Here is a 24,209-nt window from a genome sequence, read left to right on the forward strand (position 1 = left end):
TGAAGCCGTTTATGAAATAACTGATACAATCACTATACTATTTGATACGGTTTTAGACGGAATAAATCGCAAAGAGAAGGATATATGGCGGGAACTCAGCGTATTATCTTAAATAATAGAATTGACGATTGATAAATCGAGTTTACCACCAATTGTAATAGTTTCAAATATATCGGAATTCGAGCATCATTAATTTAGCAAATATTTTTAACTGCCAATGAAGGAATAACGCACCTTTTAAGAAATTGTCCATTCACGAAAACCCCAAGTTTGACTCCGAGATCAACAGTCAATGTAATACCTACCTATGTATATTTGTACAATGTTATTAAAGTTTATTTTTTGTGTTAAATAAATATGTTTTCTTAAATTTGGGTTCTACCATCAACTCATCATTTTAACAAAATTATTTATTGCATCATAATTATTAATGACCATAATTCATAAATTCGTCATCTAACATTATGTTATGTTCTGAACCAGTGATCGAGTTTCTTTTTTTAAGTAACTATAAGCGGTAACTGTAACGAAATTATATTGTATACTGAAATAGTACTACTGTATACTACTGTAGATTTGTTTTAATTATGTACCTTGTGATAGGTAAAAATAATTGTTGTATAATATTATTATTGTAAATATTGACTAACAAAAAAGTTGTGTACAATAAAGTATAAATAAATATAATAAAATACTACTGTATAGAAAAAAAAATATGTGTAAGAAAGAACCTTACTGCGATCACTGCTACGAACAAATACATTGCCAACCATACAATCATTTTCAACTCTTTAAATATCATCGGAGATAGGATATTCGGATTATATTTAACCTTCTCAATCAGAAATACAAACCTTTTAAAGTTTTTATATATTATATACTTAGGTACTTTATATATCGGAATATCCAATCTCTCATCATAATGCACTCTTGGGGCGAGGTATTGACGGATTGTGACAATAAAGTGATACTAACGGAAATTACTCCCGTAACAGAGTGGAAAATAAATAGATGGGGCAGCTAGAGCAACATCTTGAGGATATCTTTCCAAGAGAGCGTATGTGACTGCAACAGAGCGTTTGATATAATGTTCTATGAAAATTATGAAATTCTAGACTGGAGCGTAAAATGGGCTGATAGGCAAATGTTATATACCTATTAAGAAAACGGAAAAGTTTATTTTACAAAATGAATACGTATTGACCATTATGGGCTAACTTTATGATATGTTCTTTAAACTGTCTTTGATACATTTTTTATCCAATAACTCTGCTGTGAAAAAAAATACATTCTTTGTTGCAGCTAAAGTGTACCTATACCTAATCGATAATCTAGCAATCATTAATATTTTCATTTTATTGTGTTTTTGCGGCAACTTTTTCAATCCGGCCCTCGCTCACCTTATGGTGAACATACAAATATTCACTTCTCACTTTCTTATTTCTCTTCCACCGTTCCCTTCACTGTACCTTAAACTTGGAAGCCACAGTAGAACTAATGACCAGGGAAGTGACGGCCGACTGTTGTAGTTGTTAGTGACCCTGACTGCTATGCCGAAGGCCCCGGGTTCGATTCCCGGCTGGGGCAGATATCTGTTTAAAGACACATATTTGTACTCGGGTCTTGGGTGTTGATATTTAGTCGGTCAAGTGAACCGAGGGGCTTCCCACACTACGCTTAACAGTCCGTGATGTCAACTAAAGCATTCGTCTTCCCTAGCGACCTACAGTTCTTATTCTCTTACTAATTAACCTTCGGAGAAACTATGCATGGCTCTCTCCATTGCCATCTTCGGCAGGACGTACTTATTGAAGAATTTGTCTACAGATTTTGTGGAATAGCCGAGGTGGATTCTGGCCGAAGCTTTCCATAGGATCCGGGCGAAGTTGATTCTGCCTAATCGAATAGTATGTCCGTGGTAGACGCCTGTATTCCTGCACAACATTGACTGTTGCATTCCCAACTATCACCGGCTTCTGTTTAATTCAATGATCACGATTGAATTAAACTTTCATCTTTTCAAGATTCCAAGATCGTTAACTTTACAGAATAGTAGATTTTGATCCGATCTGATCGCTCATTAAAAAAACACTAATCTCCTGTTATATAAGTTTTTGTCCAAAAGCAATGTAAATTATATTTACACCCAAAATAAGCCTTTCAAGTCTAGAGGTCCGGTGGCATATGTAACTATACTATTAAAAATAAAAATTAGATGTATCGATCTCTCGATGTACGTATTAGTCTCTTTCTAACTACCTCTCAAAACTACTGTTGCTGCCTGCTGACTGCTGCTCTTTTCCACCCTGGCTTTTTAATTTTTCACACACAATGTCAACTTCCATACCTCGCTCCCACCTTTGCTACATTGCACCTCATGTTCATGTTTGATTTCATTGTTTTAATATTATTTTATTCGTTTATTTTCAGTTAACCACTTAGGCTCTTAATCTTTTATATTGAGACTGGGCCATCTTGCAGGGCTCAGAAGGAGATCATTAGTAGTGCGATGAGCGCGCCCGGCGAGCAGGGCGCGGCGAACGGCCGCCTCAGGCCCCGCAAGTGCTCCGTGCTCGGCACTCAGCCACCCAATATTAAACGGAAATCTGACAAAACTACCAAACCCACACTCACACGGAAAAAGGCTAAAGACAAACTAAACAATGAAAAAGTCAAAACGAATCTGCACCTCAAGATCCTGTGCCCATTCTGCCCCAAGAGGTTCGCGTCAAAGAAATCTCAAGCGAAGCACAACGCGACGGTGCACGGGCCGCGCGGCGAGCTGGCGTGCCAGTTCTGCGGAGCCCGGGAGGTGGACGCGGCGCGCCTGCTGCGGCACCTGACGGAGCGCCACGCCGCGCAGTACCACGCCTGCGTGCCGTGCCGCGCGCGCTTCCCCTCGCCCGCCGCGCGCGCCGCGCACGCCTGCCGCGCCGCGCCGCCCTCGCCCGACCGCAACCCCATCGTCATCTCCTGCGAGCTCAAGCCGCAGAGCCGCGAGGGCGGCGCCGACATCGAGGACAGCATCGCCGCCAGCCTCATCGTGCCGTCGCACCGCCCGCTGCCGCTGGACGAGCTGGCGTGGGCCGCGCCCGACCAGGTGCTGTCGCGCCTGGGCGTGGTGCACCGCTCCCCGCGCGCCCCGCCGCCACGCGCGCGCGACGACTCCGCCAAGTTCGAGCGCTGCTTCGACACCGGCTTCTACGCGAAGGTGGCCGGCAACGTGCAGGAGAACCTCAACAAGTTCCTCGAGGGCTCCTTCAACCGCTACCACTTCGACCCGGAGAACGCGATCAAGACGCGCAAGCCGAGGAACAACATCCACACGGCCGAGGGCTTCCCGATCCTGCTGGCGGGCGCGCAGGTGGCGCGCGGCGCCGCGGAGCCCTACAGCCCGCGGCCCGCGCCGCGCCGCCGCTGGAAGTGGGGCAGCGGCGACGGCGAGCGCTCCCCGGCGCCGCCCGACGCGCCCGAGCGCGACTCGCACGCCAGCCACTGCATCATCACGCTCGTCTCCGGCCTCGACATCTGGACGCAGTTGCGCATGCGCCGCAAGTACGACGCCGAATTCCACAACTCGAGCTTCAACGAGAAGAGGGCCGAGAAGCAGAACGTCATCTCCAACGAGCTGAAGGAGATCCTGGAGAGCCGCGAGCTGCCGACGCCAGCGCGCGTGCCGCCGCCGCCGCAGCCCGCCGCGCCCGCGCCGCGCCCCGGCCTCGAGTTCCCGCTCGGGCTGGGGCTCCGACCCGCCGCCCCCGCGCGCCCGCCGCCGCCGCCCGCCGTGCTCAGCGGCGAGTGGGCCCGCGCGCGCCGCCTCGTGTGCAACGTGTGCGGCGCGCGGGCCGGCGACGCGCGCGAGTGGGCGGCGCACGCGGCCTCGGCGCACCCGCGCGCCGCGCTCGCGCCCTACGAGGTGGTGGGCGAGCACCTGCTGCGCGCCGACATCCTGCAGCAGCTGTCCGTGCGCCCGCGCGCGCCGCCCGCGCCCGCCGCGCCGCCCGCCGCGCGCCCGCTGCGCAGCAACCGCTACCTGCGCGACTGCACCAAGTGCGGCCAGAGCGTGGCGCAGGACGACCTGCACGAGCACATGGTGGCCTGCGCCGGTGACGCGCCCGCCCCGCGCCGCCGCGCCCGCCCCCGGCCCTTTGGCGTGCGCCGCCGCCGCCCGCGCGCGCCGCCCGCCCGCGTCGACCGCCGCGTCAACCGCACCAACCACATCCGACCGAGGCCCAACAAGAACAAAGTGCGCACCGAAGTTGGAGATGGTGAGTGTAATACTTTCGTGTGTAATGCAACTACGCGTCGGTTACGATTTCGTTGCTTAATTGTAATTTAATTCCATGATTTTATTCATTGCAGCCGAAACAATACGTAAGATGCTTGCTGATTTACCTCCCAAGAGACACCGAGTGGTAGTCAGTTCTGCGAACCCGAGTCTTCGTCCGCGCCGTGGCGAGCAAGCCAGACCCAAGGGCATGATGAAGCGGCGCCCCTCGACCCACGACAAGGCGCGCCAGCTACGGTCGCGGCGCGCGGCGGGGGGCGGGGCGGGGGGGGAGCCCGCGCCCGCGCTGCTGCGCGACGAGCACCGCCGCATCGGCAAGCAGCCGCGCGCGCTGCGCCGCCCGCCCCTCGCGCGCCAGGCCAAGCGCCGGCCCGCGGGCGACCACCCCGACCCGGCGCGCGCGCCCGCCGCTGTGCCCGTCACCACGCTGGCCGGCGGCGCCTCCAGCCAGCGCGCCAGCACCGGCGGCTCCAGCGGCAGTTCCGCCGGGGGCTCCGGCAGCAGCTCCGGCGAAGGCCAGCAGAGTTCCCGAGGCGGCGGTGGTGGCGGTCAGCGCGACGGCAGCCAGGGCGCGGGGGGTGGCCGAGGGCCTCCGCCCCCGAGCCCGCCGCCCCCGCCGCCGCCCAACCCTCCCCTCAAGCACTCGATCGCGCGGCTCACGGCCGTCACGGAGACCAAGGACAAGGCGGTGCAGTTCCAGCCGCACTTCCTGGTGCAGCAGGAGTGCTCGCAGTCCGCGCGCGCGCCCGCCGTCCCCCCCGCCCCGCGCCGCAAGGGACTCAACGCCTGCATCGCCATGCTGAAGAACAAGCTGGACGACCCGCCGGGCGGGGCGGAGGGAGGGGGGGCCGAGCGCGGGGACCGGCGCTCCGTGCAGTGCGACACCAGCGACATGCCGCCGCTGCGCGAGCCGCTGTACCGCCCGCGCCGGCTGCAGGCGCCCCCCGCGACCCCCGCGCCGCCCGCAGCCCCCGCATCCCTCGCGCCGCCCGACGAGCACTGGCCGCCGCCGCCCAAGCAAGCCAAGACTACGCCGCAGCCACCACCGGCCGCCGCGCCGCCGAGGCCGCTGTCGCTGGTGCCGCTGCAGCAGCTGGTGCTGCCCCCGCCGGCGCTGCCGCCTCCGCGCCCCCCGCAGTACTCCCCGCAGCTGCTGCAGGTGTACTGCCCCGGCGCGTCCCCGCGCAGCCGGCGCCGGCCCTCGCAGTCCCCGTCCCCGCGCCTGCCGCCGCCGCTGTCGCCCCAGTACAGCTACATGGACGACCGCCAGCAGTCGCCCAGCCAGCTCGCCAGCCACATGTTCAAGACTCGCTCGCCCCTGCCGCCGGGCATGCAGCTGTCTCCGCCTGAACTCATGAGGAATCCGTCTAAAACTCCGTCGCCTCAGCCGGCCAGGGAGTCTCCGTCGCAGCGCGCCAGGAAGCCCTCCCAGAGCCCCTCGCCGCAGCTGTCTCCGTCTGTCGCGCGCCGCCCGTCGCAGTCCCCCTCCCCGCAGGCGGCGCGGCCCCCGCTGTCGCCCTCGCAGCGCGCGCGCCGCCCGTCGCAGTCCCCGTCGCCGCAGCCGCCGCGCATGCCGTCCCCCTCGCACCCCCGCCACGGCCCCGAGCCCATTCCACCTCAGTACGTGCGCATCCTGCCGCGCCCGCCCTCGCCTCCCGCCCATCGCGCGCCGCCGCCCTCGTCGCAGCCCGCGCTGCGCCAGCCACAGCAACTGTCACCTCAGCTGCTGCGTCAGCCACAACAACTATCTCCTCAGCCGATCACGCGACAACCAGAACCGACCTCGCCTCTGCCGGGGATACGTCCTCATCCTGCCCTGTCTCCTCAAGCGCTGATGCGTCCGCCGCTGCAGCCGTCACCGCAACCGGTGACCCGCCAGCCGCAGGCGCAGTCCCCGCAGCCGGCGCCGCGCCCCCCGCACCCCTCGCCCGTGGCGCTGGCACCGCGCCCGCCGGTGCAGCTGCTGCCCCCGCCGCCGCCGCCGCCGCCGCTCGTGATGACGGCTCTACCGCGGCAACCGATCAAGCTGCTGCCGCCGCCGCCGCCGCCGCCGCCGCCGCCGCCCCCCCCGCGCCCCCCCGCCGCGCACCGCGCCGCGCTGCCCGCCCCCCCCGCCGCCGCGCCGCTCGACTTGTCCGCGCGCCCCGCGCCCGCGCCCGCGCAGTACGAGACGCTCGACCTCTCCAACAAGAGCCAGGACCGCCAGCCCTGCGACGACGGCCAGGTCGTCGACCTCTGCATCAAGTACCACGAGCCGGAGGAGGGCGTGACGCTGGACCTGTCCGTGCGCCGCCCGCCCTCGCCGCCGCCCGCCCCGCGCCGCGACTACCCCGACCCGCAGCCCGGGCCCAGCCGCGCGCCCGCCGACCACCCGTCGCACTACGCCGTCGACCACAACGAACCATCCGACTACAAACCCTACCGTCCCTCCTACCAGCCCGAACAATTCTCGCACAATCAAAGAATTCTACTACCGGACTATCAACAGGAGCGGACCAAGCCGCACCAAATAGACTTGTCTAAGCCGAAACATGTGGTGGCGGAGATGTCGGCGACGCCGGTGCGGCAGCTGGAGCTGGCCACGACCCCGCCGGCGGGCGCGCCCCCGCCCCCCGCGCGCCTCGTGGACCACATCGACCTCACCGGCGACGCCGACGACGACAGCGTCGAGGAAGTCGCGCCCACTGCCATCCCGCAAATAGATTTGGTAGACGAACCCGTCCTGGATAATGTTAAGCCAACAGAAGCAGAGTTGGCACAAAACATCAAACCCGATTCCAAAATGATTGCACAATATGAGGTAGCAATGCAGCAGAGAAACATTAAGGTCCTTAACGAGGAAGGAGCGTCGACTTCTCATGATGCGGCAGACAAACTATCAAACTATGACAGTTCATTCGGAGCGACACAATTTAAATCTGAACAAATGGTCGGGTCCGGCGTGGGGGACGGCTCGGCGGGCGGGGACGCTGCGCCGCCCGCGCTGCCCTTCCCCTTCACGCTGATCCCGCCGGGCGCGGCGCCGGGCGGCGGCCTGCACGCCTCGCTCGACACCGCCACCATGGAGCTCACCGTCACGCTGTCGGACCGCGCGCCCGCCGCCCCCGCCGCCGACCCGCACACGCAGATCATACTGCCGATCACCTCGCTGAGCGATCTCGAGGCCGCCAAGAAGATAGCCATGCTTCCAAAGGAAATTGTCGATATTGTCAGCAAAATGCCACCGGACACTAGAAACCAGCTCCTGAACGTTCTGCCTCAGTACCTGATGTGCAGCACGGCCCTGAAGCAGCTGCGGCTGGTGGTGGAGCTGGCCGGCAAGGAGACGGTGGTCACGCCCATCGGGCTGGCCGCGCTGCAGCGGCCGCCGGGGCAGGCGCCGCCGCCGCTGCCGCCGCAGCCCGCGCCCGCGCAGCCGCCGCCCGCCGCCGCGCCGCTGCAGCCGCTGCAGCAGCCGCCGCCGCCGCCCGACGCGCCCGCGCCGCCCACCCCCGCGCCCCTGCCCGACCTGCCGCTCGCCCCGCAGCCGCCCGCGCCAGCCCCTCTGCCCGCCGCCGCTCTGCCCGCCGCACCGACAGCCGCTAAAAGCGAAATAGCCACTCAAACGTCCAATGGGTCCTTTGAAGAAACGTGCCCACCAGATTTTATAAACATCGATACGGAACGATACCTGATAGACCCGTACACGGGGGACATCTCTGCGAGACTGCAACATGGACAGGAGACCGCCGAGACCTCGGCCGGGGAACAACCGCCCAAGGACACCGAGAGGGCGGCGGACCAAGAGCCTCCCGTTAAAGACGAACAAAACGCATCACTCCCTGCAGCGGATGACTTGAAATTGAATTTACCAAATGAAAATAATTTCATAGCTCCAATACCTGCCAGACCAAAACCGAAGGAAGGCAATGAAAAAACATCTAGCCTACGGGCGGTTAGGATCAAAACCTTGGAGCGTCGTAAGTCACTTCAACATGTTCCCCTGCCCAATAAGAACCCAGATCCGACGGTGAATATGGCCACCGTGAACACGACGGTGAGCGCGGACAGCCTGCCCAGCAAGGCGCTGGCGATCCAGCAGGCGGAGGTGAGCAGCACGGAGCACGCCGCCGGCCGCGCCGCGCCCCCCCTGCCCCCCAAGGAAACCCCCCAGCTTCCCCTCACTAACAAGGATAGACGAACCTCCGCCGAAATTGACAGTAACGTTAAAACGCAAAGCGATAAACCAACTAACATCAAAGCAAGCGTCACCACATCAGTGTCTGCAGCAAAGAAACAGAAGCTGTCAATTGTTGAAAAAGAAAACGTAGAGACACCCGACAAAACTGTAGAAATGATTGAGAAAACTGTTAAAACCAATTCTATGCAACTGAAACTTACTAAGGAATTGGTAGTGTCCATCGAGCCAACCACTACCGACATTCTTCGAGACGCTGGCAACAATGCATTATTGAATGTTGTAGATGAAACTAAAGAATTACCCAAAGAAAAAGACATAAAAGTTACAGAGGATGAAGATTCCGACGATGACATATCATTAGCTATCATAGTCAAGCAGAAGAAGCTTGATAATAACGGACCGTTAATAAAACCAACTGAAAATAATACAGAAATACGACACAAAAATAAAAATACTAAGAAAAAGAGAGGAAAGAAGGTTAAAAAATCAAACAATATCGACAGTCAGAATATAGAAGAAAATTCAACAAATGTATTAAAAAGAATTGAAAAGAATGATGATGCAATTCCTGAAATTATCAATAGCAATCACATAAATAACATAACTTCTGAAAAGGAACAAAGAGTGAAACAAGTTAAAAATATCCCCCGAAAAAGAAGAGGTCGATGGAAGAAGACAAAAAGTTTTAGCCAAAGTGAAACTGATGAAATGGAAGTACCAAAAGACAAAACAGTGCCAAATAAACCAGAAATGACCGAAGAACTCGTTTTGAACGGAAATAAAACAATAAAACCAGTCATATCAAATCAAATTGATGATAAGAATTTATATAAAGTGGATAATATGCCTCAATTGAGCATTGACGTTGAAAACCACATTAATGATAATACATCCATAGACAAACCTGTAACAAGTTCACGACCATCACCTCCAACCCAAAACACAAGTCCAGGTTTGTTAAATCCATCAGTAAACCTAACATCTACAACGTTACAAAACGATAGAGCCAAAGTAACACAACGGAAAACTAAAAGCCGAAAATCAAAGCGTAACTCAAAACCTGATTTAAATATGAGCGATGAATATGTTGATAAACAACCAGCTGAACCAACCTTATTAACAAACGATCCGTCTGAAGCAGCTCTGGATAGAAATAAAAAAGACATGTGTAAAGAAACAAAGGAAGAAGCTGTTCGACAGCCCGTTATAGAACTGGAACCCTTACCAAAAGAGCCTCAACAAGTAAACTTCAACGAAACAAGTGAAACCAATTTAATGGATTGTGTAAAGAAATCTAAGGACAGAGACAGTCCGGCATTGACAGCTTCTAATTATAGATCATCGCCTAAACTTTCAGATGAATTGAATTTGCCCTTGCGCAGAAGTAGGCGTGGCAAGTCAATCTATGTCGACACTACAACAGCACCTATCGAAATTGAACCTCCAGAAGTCGTTGTCGAAAATAGGGGACCATTCACGAAAAAACAACTTATCTTTTCCAAATTGCTTGATGAAGAGAAACATTTAAAGGCTATGGAAGTAGCGCCAGATACTTTGGATGAGAGACCTAAAGATACTATTCAGGTCCCAGTAGCTAGTAGCGATCCCCTTCCTGTAACTACAGTGGACGCGGGATACGACGCATACATATTTAACGATGACGAAGAAGATGAAGTAATACGACCTCCAAAACCATCCAAACGTAAAAAGTCACCACAAACTAAATTGACCCGTAAGAAAAAGAAGTCTTTTGAAAGTCAAAATATTCTCGATTCAGAAATGTCGAGCAGTGATGATTTGCCGATAATTCCAAAACCACTTAAGGCTGTATCCAAACTGGCAGATTCCCCGCAGATTTTAACACCGGAGCCTGCTCCAAGTAACGAACTGATGGATGCTAATAAATCAGATATGGATATCACTAACGACATTACTGCAGATTCAAGGAAAGATTTCGATGACAAAATATTGACCAACAGCCATTTGAATCAGCTGAAAGATAGTGACATCAATCCTAGCAGTACTGTAGACGAAGATGACGATGACTTTATAGAAGTCAAGAGTAAGAAAACAAAGGCCAAACGAAGGGGTAAGAAAGTGTCAGAGAAACGTAAAAACACTAAGCTGTTCAGTGACTCCTCTTCTATCGACAGTCAAGTCCTCAAGAAACCAAAGAAAAATGAAGAGACAGTAATTGACGCCGCCTCTACGGAGGTAAAGAAACAAGACGCAGACAAGCCCGAGGTAGCGAAGGCGGAGTCGACCGTGACCACGCCCCCGGCCGTCAAGACCACGCCGTGCTACGACATGCCGCGGACAGAGAACAAGGCTCGCTCCAAGTCGTTCCTCATCAAACCCATCATGGACGACGCCTACGATCCATACGACATAGACATGGAGGAAAAGATGTTACAAGACATTGAACCACTCCTGAAGAAAGCGCCAATATCACTAAGACATGCACCCGTGCCGGAACCAAAGGTTACGAAGACTATTCCGAAGCGTACTTCTTCGTTGTCGTCGAGCGATGAGAATGCGGCGACGGTGACGTCGACCAGCGACGCCGCCGCGCCCCCGCCGCCCCCGCCCCCGGCCCCCGCAACCAACGGCCGCGCACAGTCCAGCGACACCGACGACTCCTCCAAGAGCGATGTTCCATTGAAGAAAATCGCAGAGGAGAAGCACAAGAATAAGAAGCCTGCGACACCCGCCGCCACACCACCGACCAACCACGTGAGCGATGACCATGACATTGAGAAACCTGTGATATCCGACATAACAACGGTCGCGAATGAAGTCGAGGGTCCGAAGGAAAACAAAACCGAAACAGACAAGGAAATACCAAAGAAGAAGGGGGCGAAGGGTAAGGGGAAGCGTCCCCCGCCTGCGGAGGCGGCCCCCGCGTCCCCCGCGGCCCCCGCCCCCGCGCCCGGCAGCAGCGCCAGCGCCGACGAGCGCCGCTCCGAGCAGTTCATGGAGAGCTTCGGCTTCTTCTCCGAGAGGAAGCCGCGCAAGTCCAACCTCGCCGCCACCAAGAAAATAGCAGAAACATTCCACAGTATTGCCAATGACGAGTTAGAGTTTAATGCCAGAAGCAAAAGAGAGCACAAGAAACGGGAACACAAGAAGTCTACTTCGACTAGTGACGAGGCGGGCAATGAAAATAGTCACGATAAGAATACAGAGAAGACTAAGGAACAGGGTAAAAAGAAGTTAACTTCTGATATTGATAATGCACACGTAGACGTTGGTACTAAGCACAAGGAGGAGAAAGGGAAGGAGAAGAAGAAGGAGCTGAGGAAATCTCTGCCATCCACTAGTCACGAGGGGGAGCCGGGCCCCGCGCCGCGGCAGGAGCGCCGCCGGAGCAAGCGGGAGTCCGCGCCCGCCACCGCCAGCGCGCAGGACTCCGACGATGACGAGAATGAGAACTTGCTGAGCAGGAAGAAGAGATCTGTGCTGACCAGCAGCAGCCGCCACAACAAGCCGCCCGAGCCCGAGCCGGCGCCGCGCAGCCCGCGGGGCGCGGGGGGCGCGGGGCCCTGTCGGGACCTGGCCGTGCCGTCCACGTCGGGCGCGCCGCCCCCGCGCAGCCCCCCGCGCCGCCTGTCGCTCAGCGACAGCGACAGCGACCTGGAGCTGTGCTCGCGGCCGCTGACGGACGCCGAGCGCGCTGCGCCCCGCGACCCCGCCGTGTACTGCGCGCTGTGCGACAAGGAGTTCCGGCGCCCCGACAACCTGCTGCGCCACCGCCTGTCCGTGCCGCACCTCACCATGCTGCTGCGCGAGGAGCTGGGCGTGCCCGTGCCGCCCGCGCGCGAGGAGCCCAAGTACCTGCTGGTGTACAAGCAGCACATGCAGCGCCTGCAGCGCGCCACGGAGCGCCGCCGCCGCCGCAACCGCGAGCTGGGCATCGACGAGGAGGTGCGCCTGCCGCTGCCCGCGCCCGCGGCCGTGCTGGCCGACGCGCGCCGCCGCTGCGCCTGCGCCGAGCTGCGCCTGTCCAGCGACGAGCAGCTCTTCCTCCGCTGCTGCCAGATGCTCAAGGGGCCGGGCTGGGAGCTGTCCCCGGAGCCGCCCGCGCCCCCCGCCCCCGCCCCCGGCCCCGCGCCGCCCGACGACGGCGACGTGGACTCGGTCACGGCGCAGGACATCCTGGAGAGCGACGAGGTCAAGAACCTGGAGAACGACCTGATCCTGGGGCTGAAGGAGTCGCTGAAGGTGACGGCCGGCGCGCGCACGGCGCAGCTCAAGCGCACGGAGGAGTGCCTGCACCCGCGCGCCGCGCCGGCCGCCGAGCCGGCCCCCGCGCCCCCGGTACCCCCCGCGCCCCCCGCCCCGGCCCCCGCCCCGGCCCCCGCCCCCGCCGACCAGGACGTGTTCGAGGACAAGTTCGACATCATCAAGCGCAAGCGCCGCTCGCAGGCCGCCGCCGCGCGCGCCGCGCCCGCGCCCGACCCTGTCTCGAGGTACTTGCTACTTTATTTCATCCTTTATTTCTCGTAGCTTTTGTGGTCGTTGTCTTTGCATTGCTTTGAATGTGCTATGTACTTCGATTCCGCAGGTGTTTCGATCAACATTTTTTTATGACAGCGTATCAATAACGAAAGTGACGGCTACCGGCAAAATCCATTTCTAATATTTCTCATAAACTATTCATTACAAGTTTAGAATTTAGAATTAATATAAGTATATAACTATATAGAACATAATTCGTCATAACATAATTAGAGAAAATACCTTATGGTGATCGTAGGTTATTTGTTTAGGTACAGTGGCAAACTAAGAATACAACATAGCAAAATAACTCAGTTTCATATTATTTTTGTGGATTATAAATTGAAAATAACCTTACAAACGGATGGGTATGGCATACAAAACAAACAACCAAACCAGGCAATAAAACTAAACGGGTTTTTTTTTTATTAATTTATGTCAAGACTTTTTCAGAGCTCCGAACGGTTTTCAAAATTAAACTCCTCCGACAACAGTGTTTGATGGTATTTGGTTGATAAGTCATAGGTTTATAAATATTTTTGAATGAATTCTGTCCGGCGAAGGCTGCTTTCCCAGCAGGCAAACCGCTCTTTCTTTGTAACGAGTGAGCGAAAAACTCGCAAACTGAACACTCGGCATACTACACCGATACGTCAGAAACGCAGCCGGCGGCAACTATCTGCCTACTGATAACGCAGCGTTACCATCCAACACAGGCAATGTTTTTATCATCTGCTGTCTGACTGCTGACTGTCTCTATTTTCCGTAGTTGATTTGTCTTAAGCTACTTAAATACTTATAAATGTCTAAAATAATGACCCGACAACTATAAAATAAATTAAATACTTTTTTCGACCTAAGACTTTCTTCCCAACGTCACAAGATTTCTTTACAAAAACCTGCAAATATATTCTACTCTATTAAGACACCACCACCGATATGATTAATAAGATATGAAATCCGTAAAATGTAACTTATAAACGAAGTAGATAGTAACCTAAATATGAATGCTTCTTTATCCCAGAATAACATTTACACAGCTGTTATCCCGGAAATCTCTATATACCAAATTGCAATGTCTGTTTTTTAATCTCAGATACTAAATTGACAAATTCTGAACGGATCATCAACAGTCGATTGTCGTGACGTATTGTTCTTTTAGCGGGACAATCGACTGCTGATGAACCGTTCATAATCTGTCAATTTAGTATATCTATTAAAAACAGACTTTAGGTTCATTGACATAAATTCCAATTTAGCAGCACTTTTAAATAACCACGCTATGAGTTGGCTGAAAAATCTACATATTTTTTCCTTTTCCCTTTTATTTATTATGTTTAGCCCCTGTTCCACAATGTCTGGTTAGTCGCTACCTGTCGGATAAAATACATGCTGTCACTGTCTAAAAAATAATAACAGAAAGTGACAGCATGTATTTTATCCGTCAGGTAGCCACTAACCAGACATTGTGGAACAGACCCTTAGACATAATAAATAAAAGGGAAAAGGCCAAAACATATTTTTTAATTAGCCTTGGCAAAAAGGCTCTGGCTATGTCCAAAGAGCCAAAATTAAACTGCTACCTACTAGCGTACTACCAAATCTATGGCTTATTTAAAGTAGACTTTACTCAACAAAAGTAGGCTTCAATAACAAAACATATTTTTAAATAAATATATTTTTTTTATTATCTCTAGTATTAGAGATAATATAACTTTTAAATAGATACACATAATAATACACGCACGAGCAATGAAAAAGATCCAAGGGACCAAATTACTCCTAAACGGATAAAAGTATATGACGACTGCAATATTGAAGTACATTTTAATGGGGCATCAAAATATTATCAAGGAAAAAAGTAAATATTTCGAAAAATCTAATTATGAATAAATGTTTAAAAATTGGCGTCGACATTTTGTCGTTTGTATTACTTACATATTTTTGCATCTTTAGGTTTTGAACCCAGAGGTTTGGTAGCATTTGTAATAAGTAAATATAATGTTTTTCACTTCGGATATATCTAAAGATGCGGTATTTTGATCTTTCGGTATTATAATTACTCGTATTTTTAACATTCGGTATTTCAATCTTCCGTATTTTGAAGGACGACCGACGTTGAAGCTTTTGAAATATTTTGATTGAATCGGCTAATTATTTTATAATAATATTCTAGATGAGGCAGTCAAAAATACTTACTGCACTTAATTAAAACGCTGCTTTATTAACTTTCAGTCACAAGAACAAGAAGAAGGCGGAGAAGAAGAAGGCGCGCCGCAACTCAAAGAAGAACCAGAGCTCCATCCCCACCAAGGGGGCGCTGAAGGGCTTCGACGGCATCCGCGTGTCCATCCGCACCGGCGACATGAACCTGAGCCTGCCCGCGCCCCGCGACCCGCGCGACCCCCCGCGCTCGCCCGACCCGCCGCCGCGCAAGCGCAAGAAGAACAGCAAGCGCCGCCGCCCGCGCCCCGCGCCCCGCGCCGCGCCGCCCGCGCCCGCCTCCCCGCGCCGCCTCGACGTGTACGACTTCCAGGAGGAGGAGGCGTCCTGCTCGCTGCGCCCGCGCCGCCCCCCCACCCCCGACGACCCCTCCGACCCCGACGACCACGTGTACATGTCCGAGGAGTACACCGGCAGCGCCGACGAGACCGACAGCCGCCTGTCCGCCGAGCCGCCGCGCCGCCGCCCCGACAAGTCCGCCGCCGTCGGGCGCATCTTCAAGCAGACCGCGCAGCGCCGCGCGCCCGCCCCGCGCGCCGCGCCCGCCGCCGACCTCGACCAGCTGTTCGACGCGCTGCTGGAGGGCGAGGCGCCGCCGCCGCCCGCGCCGCCGCACTACGCCAACGACGACGACGACAGTCTGCTGGCACCGCCGCTGCTGAGCCGCTCGCCGCCGCCGTCGCCGCAGTCGCCGCCCGCGTCCCCGCCGCCGTCGCCGCCCGCCTCGCCGCCCGCCTCCCCGCCCGGCTCCCCGCAGTCCCCGGGCGGCTCGCCGGGCAGCGGCTCGTGGGCGCGCGGGGGCACGCTAGCCAGGGGCCGCGCGCGCCGCACCTGCACCGTCGGCAAGCAGAACGTGCTGGCGGAGAGCTGGAGCTCGGAGTCGGAGGGCGAGCGCAGCGGCTCCGGGGGCCGCCGCCGCCGCCGCCGCCCGCCGCCCGCGCGCCCGCGCGTGTCCCCGCTGGCGCCGCGCCCCGCCCCCGCGCCCCCCGTGCCGCCGCCCGCGCCGCCCTCCTCCGACGAGGAGGCGGAGCGCCCGCCCGCCGCGCAGCACGGCTGGATCGTGGGCGCCAGCCACAAGAAGCTGCTCACCATGCTGGCTCACGCCAAGCGCGCGCGTTAGGCGCGCCCCCCGCCCCGCCCCGCCCCCGTCACCCCCTGTCATCCCTCGTCGTTCGTGCGTCTCTACGTGTATTTAATATTATTCTCTTGTAAATATCTTGTAAATAATGCGCAAGCAAATGTCGTGGCGCGCGCCCGCGCGGCGTCGCCACTTTCACGTAACACTTTTTGAAACTATAAAATTTTCGAGAGTTTTTGTTGTACATACTGTAATTATTTTCCTTAGTATATTTCATGTTAAGCACATTAATTCTTTCACTATGCAATTTTTGGTTTAGTTAGTGAATTTTAACTTGATTGATGTCAACTGGATGTTAAATGAATGTTTATATGATAACTGTCTTTAAACGTATATTTGAATAATCTCGCGAGTCTGTAGGTGTACTTGTTTGCTGTATCGTTGTATAGTTGAGGCTGATACGGACTGGGTGTGCGTACATTACACTATGTGTTATATGATTACTGAGAATATGAGTTACCTGTTGTTTTCTTATGTTTAAGGAAATGTCTCAAGTGTTGTTTTATCTAGTCCATGAAATGAAGACTAAACCGCATTATCAGCCTCTTGAGCCTGCTTATTTTAATATGAAAATTATTTTGCTATTAAGTTAAAAGAAGACTTATTAATTTAAATATTATTATGTATTAGGAAATTATTATGTTGATTATATAATTGAATAATTATTTTAATTCGAGAATAAAGCTCAATGTTGAAAAAGTACTCTGATTTTATTTAATCATATCCTGACCTTCAGCAACTGTAGGAAGACTTACGATACAAATGAAAGGTAATGTAGGTAAGTACATTATACGATATCGCTCATAAGTAACGTTGTAGTGATAGGTTCATCATCCTCGACATACAGAAGACCAAATATATTTTAGCACATACCTTCCTCAATTAGGGATATTGGGAGGTTCTACTGGTTTTTGTGAAAGATAACAAGGGTCACTGACAGAGGACATTGGTTCACATAATATAATTCATTTCATTTAAATATGTACCTATGTAGTGCAGGTACCTTACGTTTGGAGTTCATTATCCCAGAAGAAACATAATTAAAAGTAGGTAGGTATGCAAAAAACATTTTATTAGAAAAACTATAATTTCTCTATGTACAAAATAACTTACTCTTTTAGAGAATGTTTAGTAAATATTATACATTCCTAATAAAATATATATTTATTAAATAATTTACTTAACCTAAGTTACAGCAGGTACCCATTTTTCATTATAAATAGTTACTTATATAAATCTCACAATATCTTATTTAGAGAATAGCTGCTATTCTGACCAATCAAAGATTTATAATCTTAAATAAACTAATTAACAATAAAATTATTTTAACTATTAGACTTTGAAACATTAAACATCCGCACTAAAATAGAAACAAGCTCCCTACTCTGAAAGCGCAATGTATTGCGTCAAGGTTGTACGATGGCTCTCTCGTCATAAAAAAAAACTCAACACTTTCCTTCAAAAACGCTATTCCAAGATACGCTTGACGCAATGCATAGAGTTTCTACAGTGGGAGTGCCATGTATTTTATTTCCATTTACGTGTTACCATTGGCATGGTTGGGAGAGTCAATAGGGGAGTCTGCCTCGACGGTGTAGACCACGATGGGCTCCGGGCGGCGCGCGGGGGGCGGCGGGGGGCTGGGGATGGGGCTCGGCGGGGGACTGGCGCGGGCGCGGGGGCGGCGCGCGTTGAACAACATGGCGGCGCCGATCAGCATGACCGCGCCGCTCAGCGCGATCACCGTGGGCAGCAGGATGGCCACCAGCTCCAGGGGACCCAGCAGCCGGTCCTTGATCTCTTGGATAAGGTTGTCCGGGAGAGTTATGCCCTGCGGATGAAATAGGGTAATATTCAGTTGGCGAGCTTGGAGTGCAATCGGACTAACTGCCGTTAAAGTGGGTACTGACCAATGTTACGGACTGTAATGTAACCTTTCATTATAAGTACTTAATGTAACATTCCCAGCGAGCATGTCACGCAACGCTGTGTTCTAAAATCGAGTCTGTCTCTGATTTACCCATAACACTTCGTACCTACTGACTGCACGAATTACATTTACACCTCGTAACGTTGGTACCCCGATTTACGTACGCTTGGCCTCAGAATAAAAGCAAGGAGTAGGTGATATAGCTTACCTCCTCAAGCCAGAAGATGGGTACGAGGGTGTTGTCGAAGTTGGCGGTGGCGGCCACGCCCGGGATGCGTCGGAAGAACACGTTGAGCTGCGCGCGCTTGGCCCCGCGGACTGGGTACCCGCTGTTCTGTGGGCGGAACAACACCGCGTTACCTTACTGTCACATGTGGGGCGTGGGGGGTATTTCATGGGTACCTAAAGCTGCGTTCATAATGTAGGTATTCGTAAAATATGTGTAATAAAAGTGGTAAGTCCTCTTCATCAACAAGGGATGTAACACATACACTGCTTCGCCACTGGAGTTACCACCTACCTACCTGCTAGTCATATTTTATCAATGTATGAAGAAAGTATCTACAGCTAAAATAATCGTATAAATAGGTACTTACTCGCATTTACGATAGGAGAGGAGATTATGTATACGATTTATTCACATAGTACCTATATGTATGTAATAGGTACCTAAGTACATACACTACGAGGATTATGAGGCCTAGTGCGGTGTCGCCTAGACCAGATGATATCTGTTATCTATCCGTGTCAAGGCGTCTCTGTTGCCTTCCCCTATCATCTGGGGGATTACGGAATGCAGACAGTTTATTGTAAGTATATCATGGTCTATAGCTATCTTTACAATAGAACATAGAGCTAGCGAGATGAGTGAATAATGTAGAATATTCTATTCACATCACATACGGTTACAAGTCATCGTGGAATAATTGCGAGACCCACTACTGTGTCTAGCTAGAACTTGCCTCAGAGGATACCAAAATATGAATAAGTAAATTCCTTATTTTCATTCCCATGCAACGGTGTACATGATGGAAATAATGGTACTTTACATAATTACTAAGGAATATACCAAAAAAAAAACATTAAATAATAGTGTAGGTACCACACACAGGTACCACATTGTATCCAGATTCCATTCATGTGGATCACATTTATAAAGAACTAGCTGTTCCCGCGCGCTTCGCTTCGGCTTAAAAAGTTTTCCCGTGGGAATTCCGGGATAAAAAGTAGCCTATGTTCTTTCCCAGGGTCTAGACCATATGTATACCAAATTTCATTCAAATCCGTTCAGTAGTTTTTGCGTGAAAGAGTAACAGACAAACAGACAGACACAGTTACTTTCACATTTATAATATTATTAGTTAGGATAAATTCCCTAACAATAAACAAGTATTAGCATACCTAAGTATTTTCTTTTAAATACTTAGTTAAGTGAATAAATACTAACGTATTTTCTTTTAAAGTAAAGTTTTAAAGCGAGATGTAAACGTTTTGTTATGAAATATAAGTTTTTCAAAGTAGTTGTTCAGCTTCAGCAGGTGAGTGAATCTCGCGAGCGGCAGACAAAGCGTTGACGCTCGACAGATCTCAGGAACTCTTTCCAACTACAGGGAGTTTGCAAAATTCTAGTTAATAGTAAGCAAAACTACGGAGAAATCGGAAAGTCATATTATTTCCGCCTAGATTGTATCTCTACCTATTTGAATAGATCATACAGTAGTTACAGCCTATATTATGCGAAAATGATCTAATAATTATCTTATTAGAAAACTGTATATTGTGCAATAAAAGAATAAAATAAATAAAAGTAGCTCGGAAATGCTCTGGAACAATGATTTTGACAAAACTCTACGTCAAACGCCACGGTAGATTGCTATTTGTTATTTGTTTTATGAATGAATCCATATTGTTACTTCGCTAAGTTACTCGCTAGTTAGGACATAAAAAGGCGTTTCAGTTGTGATTAATTAACGTATTTTTCAAGTTGCATTTCTGAGAGATTTTAGTCACTTTCAGACATACCTACTTAAAAGTTATCTATTTTATGAGTCTTACTGTCTGGGGTAAGCTGTTTAAACAAATATCTGACTCCCTCAGGGTCTGATAGAATATTTCGGGAGCGTAATTTAATTTACAATGTTGGGTTAAGTCTCGCGATATGTCGGCTTCATTTCCACCTGGGAGTGCCATACTTAAAAGGATTATGTCCAATTCATTCCAGCTTTCCAGGTTAACCCTTTTACCAATAGTTCCCGAAATATATCCACCATATTTTGAAATTTAAGCTGTTAACTTAAGGTCCAAAACGAAATATAATATATGCCTAGTTTCACCATAGTCTGATAGATCATTAACACCCCTCATCATCATCAGCCTATAGCAGTCCACTGCTGGACGTAGGCCTCTCCCAAAGCACGCCATTGGATGCGATCTTTAGCTTTCCGCATCCAATCATAACCAGCCACCTTTCGCAAGTCGTCACCCCATCTAGCCGGAGGGCGTCCCACACTACGTTTGCCTAGTCGCGGCCTCTACTCCAGAACACGTTTACCCCATCGGTCATCGGTTCTTCGACAGATGTGACCAGCCCACTGCCACTTAAGCTTACTAACTCGGTGAGCTATGTCGGTGACTTTAGTTCTCTGTCGGATTACTTCGTTCCGGATGCGATCTTCCAGAGATGTCCACGTTTATGACCTATGGGGCTGAAACGTGGACACATTAACACCCCTGTTGTACGGGCAAGGCACGCACACAGCAAATGCACATCATTTCGCCGCATCATCATTTTACACTTTAACCTAATTTCATTACTTTCAGTACGTTTGTAGACATCAATCACGTCGCGCGTCACTCATTATCATTTAGAAATAGTATCAAGTAATTATTTCTCCCAATAAACTCTGGTAAACTTATACATACAGTTTTATCATTTATCAACAATCTATCATCATCGGCTAGTACCCGAACATTGGTCCTTCGAGCCTCCGAACAGGCGGGACTAAAACACGCGTCGTGTGACCTGGATACGTGTCAGTGTTTCCGGTGAAGTGACGTGGTAGTTCTCGGCCACTCAAGGAGGATTCTTACTGTATCACAAGATATACAGTAAGCAGCAGCATTCACTTTCTGAGCTGATCAAGAAGCTCGGAAAGACATCAGGGAGCGTGCATACCAAGGTGCACACAGAACCAGGAGACGTCTGATTCAAGTAAGATCTTTCCTATTTATCTTCTTCTACTCAAATCATCATGTTGAGGATGGAGGATATTATTGCTACACAAGAGCAAGTGGTAGGGGGTATTGATCAACTCTACACTAATTTCAAAAAGGCTAGTTCCGACCGCAAGACACCGGAGTACATCCAGAAGCGATTGGAAACTCTAGACCAGTATTGGAACGAGTTTCACAACAACCATATCAATTTGTTATCATGCGAAGATAAATCTCATAATTACTTTACTTCTCAACAATACGAGCAAGTAAAGAATAAATACATCAAAATCAGGGAGACTATTCAGAGTTACAGGCCCGGGACACCAGTTATAAAGCCACCATCTTTTGTGCCTAGCCCGTCAGTGGCGCCGAGGCAAGCCCAAGATCAGATTCAACCAACGACGTCCCGGGGCTCCAGCAGCAAAACAGAGGATATGCTCAAAAAACAAGCTAGTAATTTTAAGGCGTTTATGAGAACCGTTACCAGCGTTGACCTCGACTCAGTATCAGAGAAGTGGGAGTTTGAGGATGTGCTACGCAACTTGCAGATCCGTTGGTCAACTATCGACAGCCTCCATTGGGAATTAGATAGTGAACTTGGCGGGTCTAACCAAGAATATGAACAGCAGTTCACCGAGTACGAGTCTCATTACAATAAAATGAAGAAGGCCGTTAACAAGAAAATGTGGTCAGTCGCTCATGTCGAAAAATCAACCCCAAAAATTGAAATACCATCATTTAACGGGAACTATTCGCAATGGGTATCCTTCAAGGATTTATTTACAGAGACAATCCATAACAACCCATCCCTTTCAAACGCTCAAAAGATGCAGTTTTTAAAAGGGAAAATCAAGGGAGAAGCAGAGCGTTTAATACAGCATCTTAATATTTCTTCGGAAAATTATTCTGTCTGTTGGGAGATCCTTGCGCATAGATATGACAACAAGAAGCTCATATTCACTTCACTTATCGGTACTCTCATGAATGTACCTACTGTGCAACATTTATCCATCAGCAACATCAAGAGGCTACATGATACAGCCAACGAAACATTGAATGCCATCAAGAACCTGGGAATAGACATTACTTCCTGGGATCCATTGCTAGTATACCTTTTGTCTCAAAAATTAGATGTTGAGTTATATAACGATTACATGGAGTCGCTAAAACAGCCAAGAGAGTTACCAAAATTAGCTGATTTCATGGAATTTCTAGAGACGAAATTCACTACCTTGGAGACATCAAAGCAGAAGAACCCTCCACCTAAACCACTTATCAACAATAACATATCAAAATACCACGCGAGTCAAAAACCCGCACACCATTACAATGCCCTAGTATCGAACACAAAGCCGGTAAAACAACAAATACCTACTACGCGTACTACGATATTCAAGTGTCCTATATGTAGTACCAATGATCATGGGATATATTTCTGCCCAACATTTTTGAACATGCCCGCTTATCTCAAGAAAAAGACGGTCCTGCAAAACGAAATTTGTCCAAATTGCCTACATAGACACACAGGAAAACCATGCATTTCTGAAAATAGGTGTCGTGAGTGCAATAGAGACCACAATTCATTATTGCACAGCGCATATACGTCACCGAACGCACACCAAGCAAAATCAAGTGTGAATGCACCGAATGAACAAGTACAAAGTTCACACGTGTCGCAAAATAAATGCTCTGAAACTTTACTTGCAACTACTCTAATCAAGGTAAAAGCAGTTAATGGAGTCTATCATACCATGCGAGCACTCCTGGATCAAGGGTCCCAAGCATCCCTTATATCAGAAAATGCAGCTCAGATTTTGAAAATTCCACGACAGCGATGTGTCGGCGTCATTTCAGGAATAGGCGCGAAGGAAAGTTCATGCAAAGGATTGATAACCATAGAATGCGCATCAACAGTCGGTGACTTCAAGTTCGAAACCGACGCCTACATCATGAATCAATTAATAAGAAATCTACCAAGTACATCATTTTCAAAACCAGACTGGTCGTACCTCGACCAAATCAAGTTAGCAGACCCGGAGTTTTATGATAGTCGCCCTGTAGATATATTACTAGGTGCCGACGTATACTCAATTATACTTATGGATGGTATTTGTAGAACAAATGCAAATCTGCCGACCGCTCAACAAACTAAGCTCGGTTGGATACTCAGTGGGAATGTCAAAACGCTTCACTGCAATGTTATTCTAAACAACTTACAAGATATTCAGTCGTTTTGGGAGATAGAAGAAATAACCGAGTCATCAAAATTATCATTAGAAGATCAAGAGTGTATTGAGCTATACAAATCATCCACAACAAGAAAAGATGATGGCCGATACGAGGTGAGGTTACCTATGAAAAAGGACTATCAAGAAAAATTGGGCGAATCCAAGACAAAAGCCGTAGCACAATTTTACCACTTAGAAAGAAAATTACAAAAACAACCGGAGATTGCGAAACAGTACAAGCAATTTATGAACGAGTACATTGCACTTGGACATATGATTCCGTGTAGCAAAACACCGAATCAGCTACCTACATGTTATTTACCGCACCATGCCGTATTACGTAGCGAATCGACAAGCTCGCCTCTACGCGTAGTGTACAATGCCGCGTCAGCCACAACAACAAAATACAGCTTAAATGACCTCATGTGCCGGGGTCCAAATTTACAACAGGATCTGCAGTGTCTCATTATCAAGTGGAGACAATACCAGTACGCATTTACTGCGGATGT

The 24,209-nt window shown here is 50.5% G+C and overlaps 2 protein-coding genes across 3 annotated transcripts in view; one reads left to right on the forward strand and one right to left on the reverse strand.

Annotated features, from left to right (window-relative positions):
* LOC119694848 (titin-like) overlaps positions 1–17,028 on the forward strand; it is a 29,983-nt gene extending 12,955 nt beyond the window's left edge. Inside the window, exons 4-6 of one of the 2 annotated variants that reach the window (XM_048632749.1) lie at positions 2,482–4,268; positions 4,363–12,937; positions 15,201–17,028. In XM_048632749.1, coding sequence (XP_048488706.1) covers positions 2,482–4,268; positions 4,363–12,937; positions 15,201–16,308 — 11,470 coding nt within the window. In that variant the 3' untranslated portion in view covers positions 16,309–17,028. Of the gene's footprint in view, positions 1–2,430; positions 4,269–4,362; positions 12,938–15,200 lie in introns of both variants that reach the window. The other variant, XM_048632750.1, reaches the window with a different exon arrangement.
* Positions 17,029–17,381: 353 nt separating this feature from the next.
* The window catches only part of LOC105381344 (sensory neuron membrane protein 2), a 41,125-nt gene continuing 34,297 nt past the window's right edge, over positions 17,382–24,209 (reverse strand). The window contains exons 8-9 of the mRNA XM_048632751.1: positions 18,465–18,590; positions 17,382–18,157 (exon numbers count right to left, since the gene is read on the reverse strand). Of these exons, the coding sequence (XP_048488708.1) occupies positions 17,864–18,157; positions 18,465–18,590 (420 nt within the window). The 3' untranslated portion in view covers positions 17,382–17,863. The remainder of the gene's footprint in view (positions 18,158–18,464; positions 18,591–24,209) is intronic.

The sequence above is a fragment of the Plutella xylostella genome, chromosome Z (assembly GCF_932276165.1).
Source record: "Plutella xylostella chromosome Z, ilPluXylo3.1, whole genome shotgun sequence".
Classification (NCBI taxonomy): domain Eukaryota; kingdom Metazoa; phylum Arthropoda; class Insecta; order Lepidoptera; family Plutellidae; genus Plutella; species Plutella xylostella.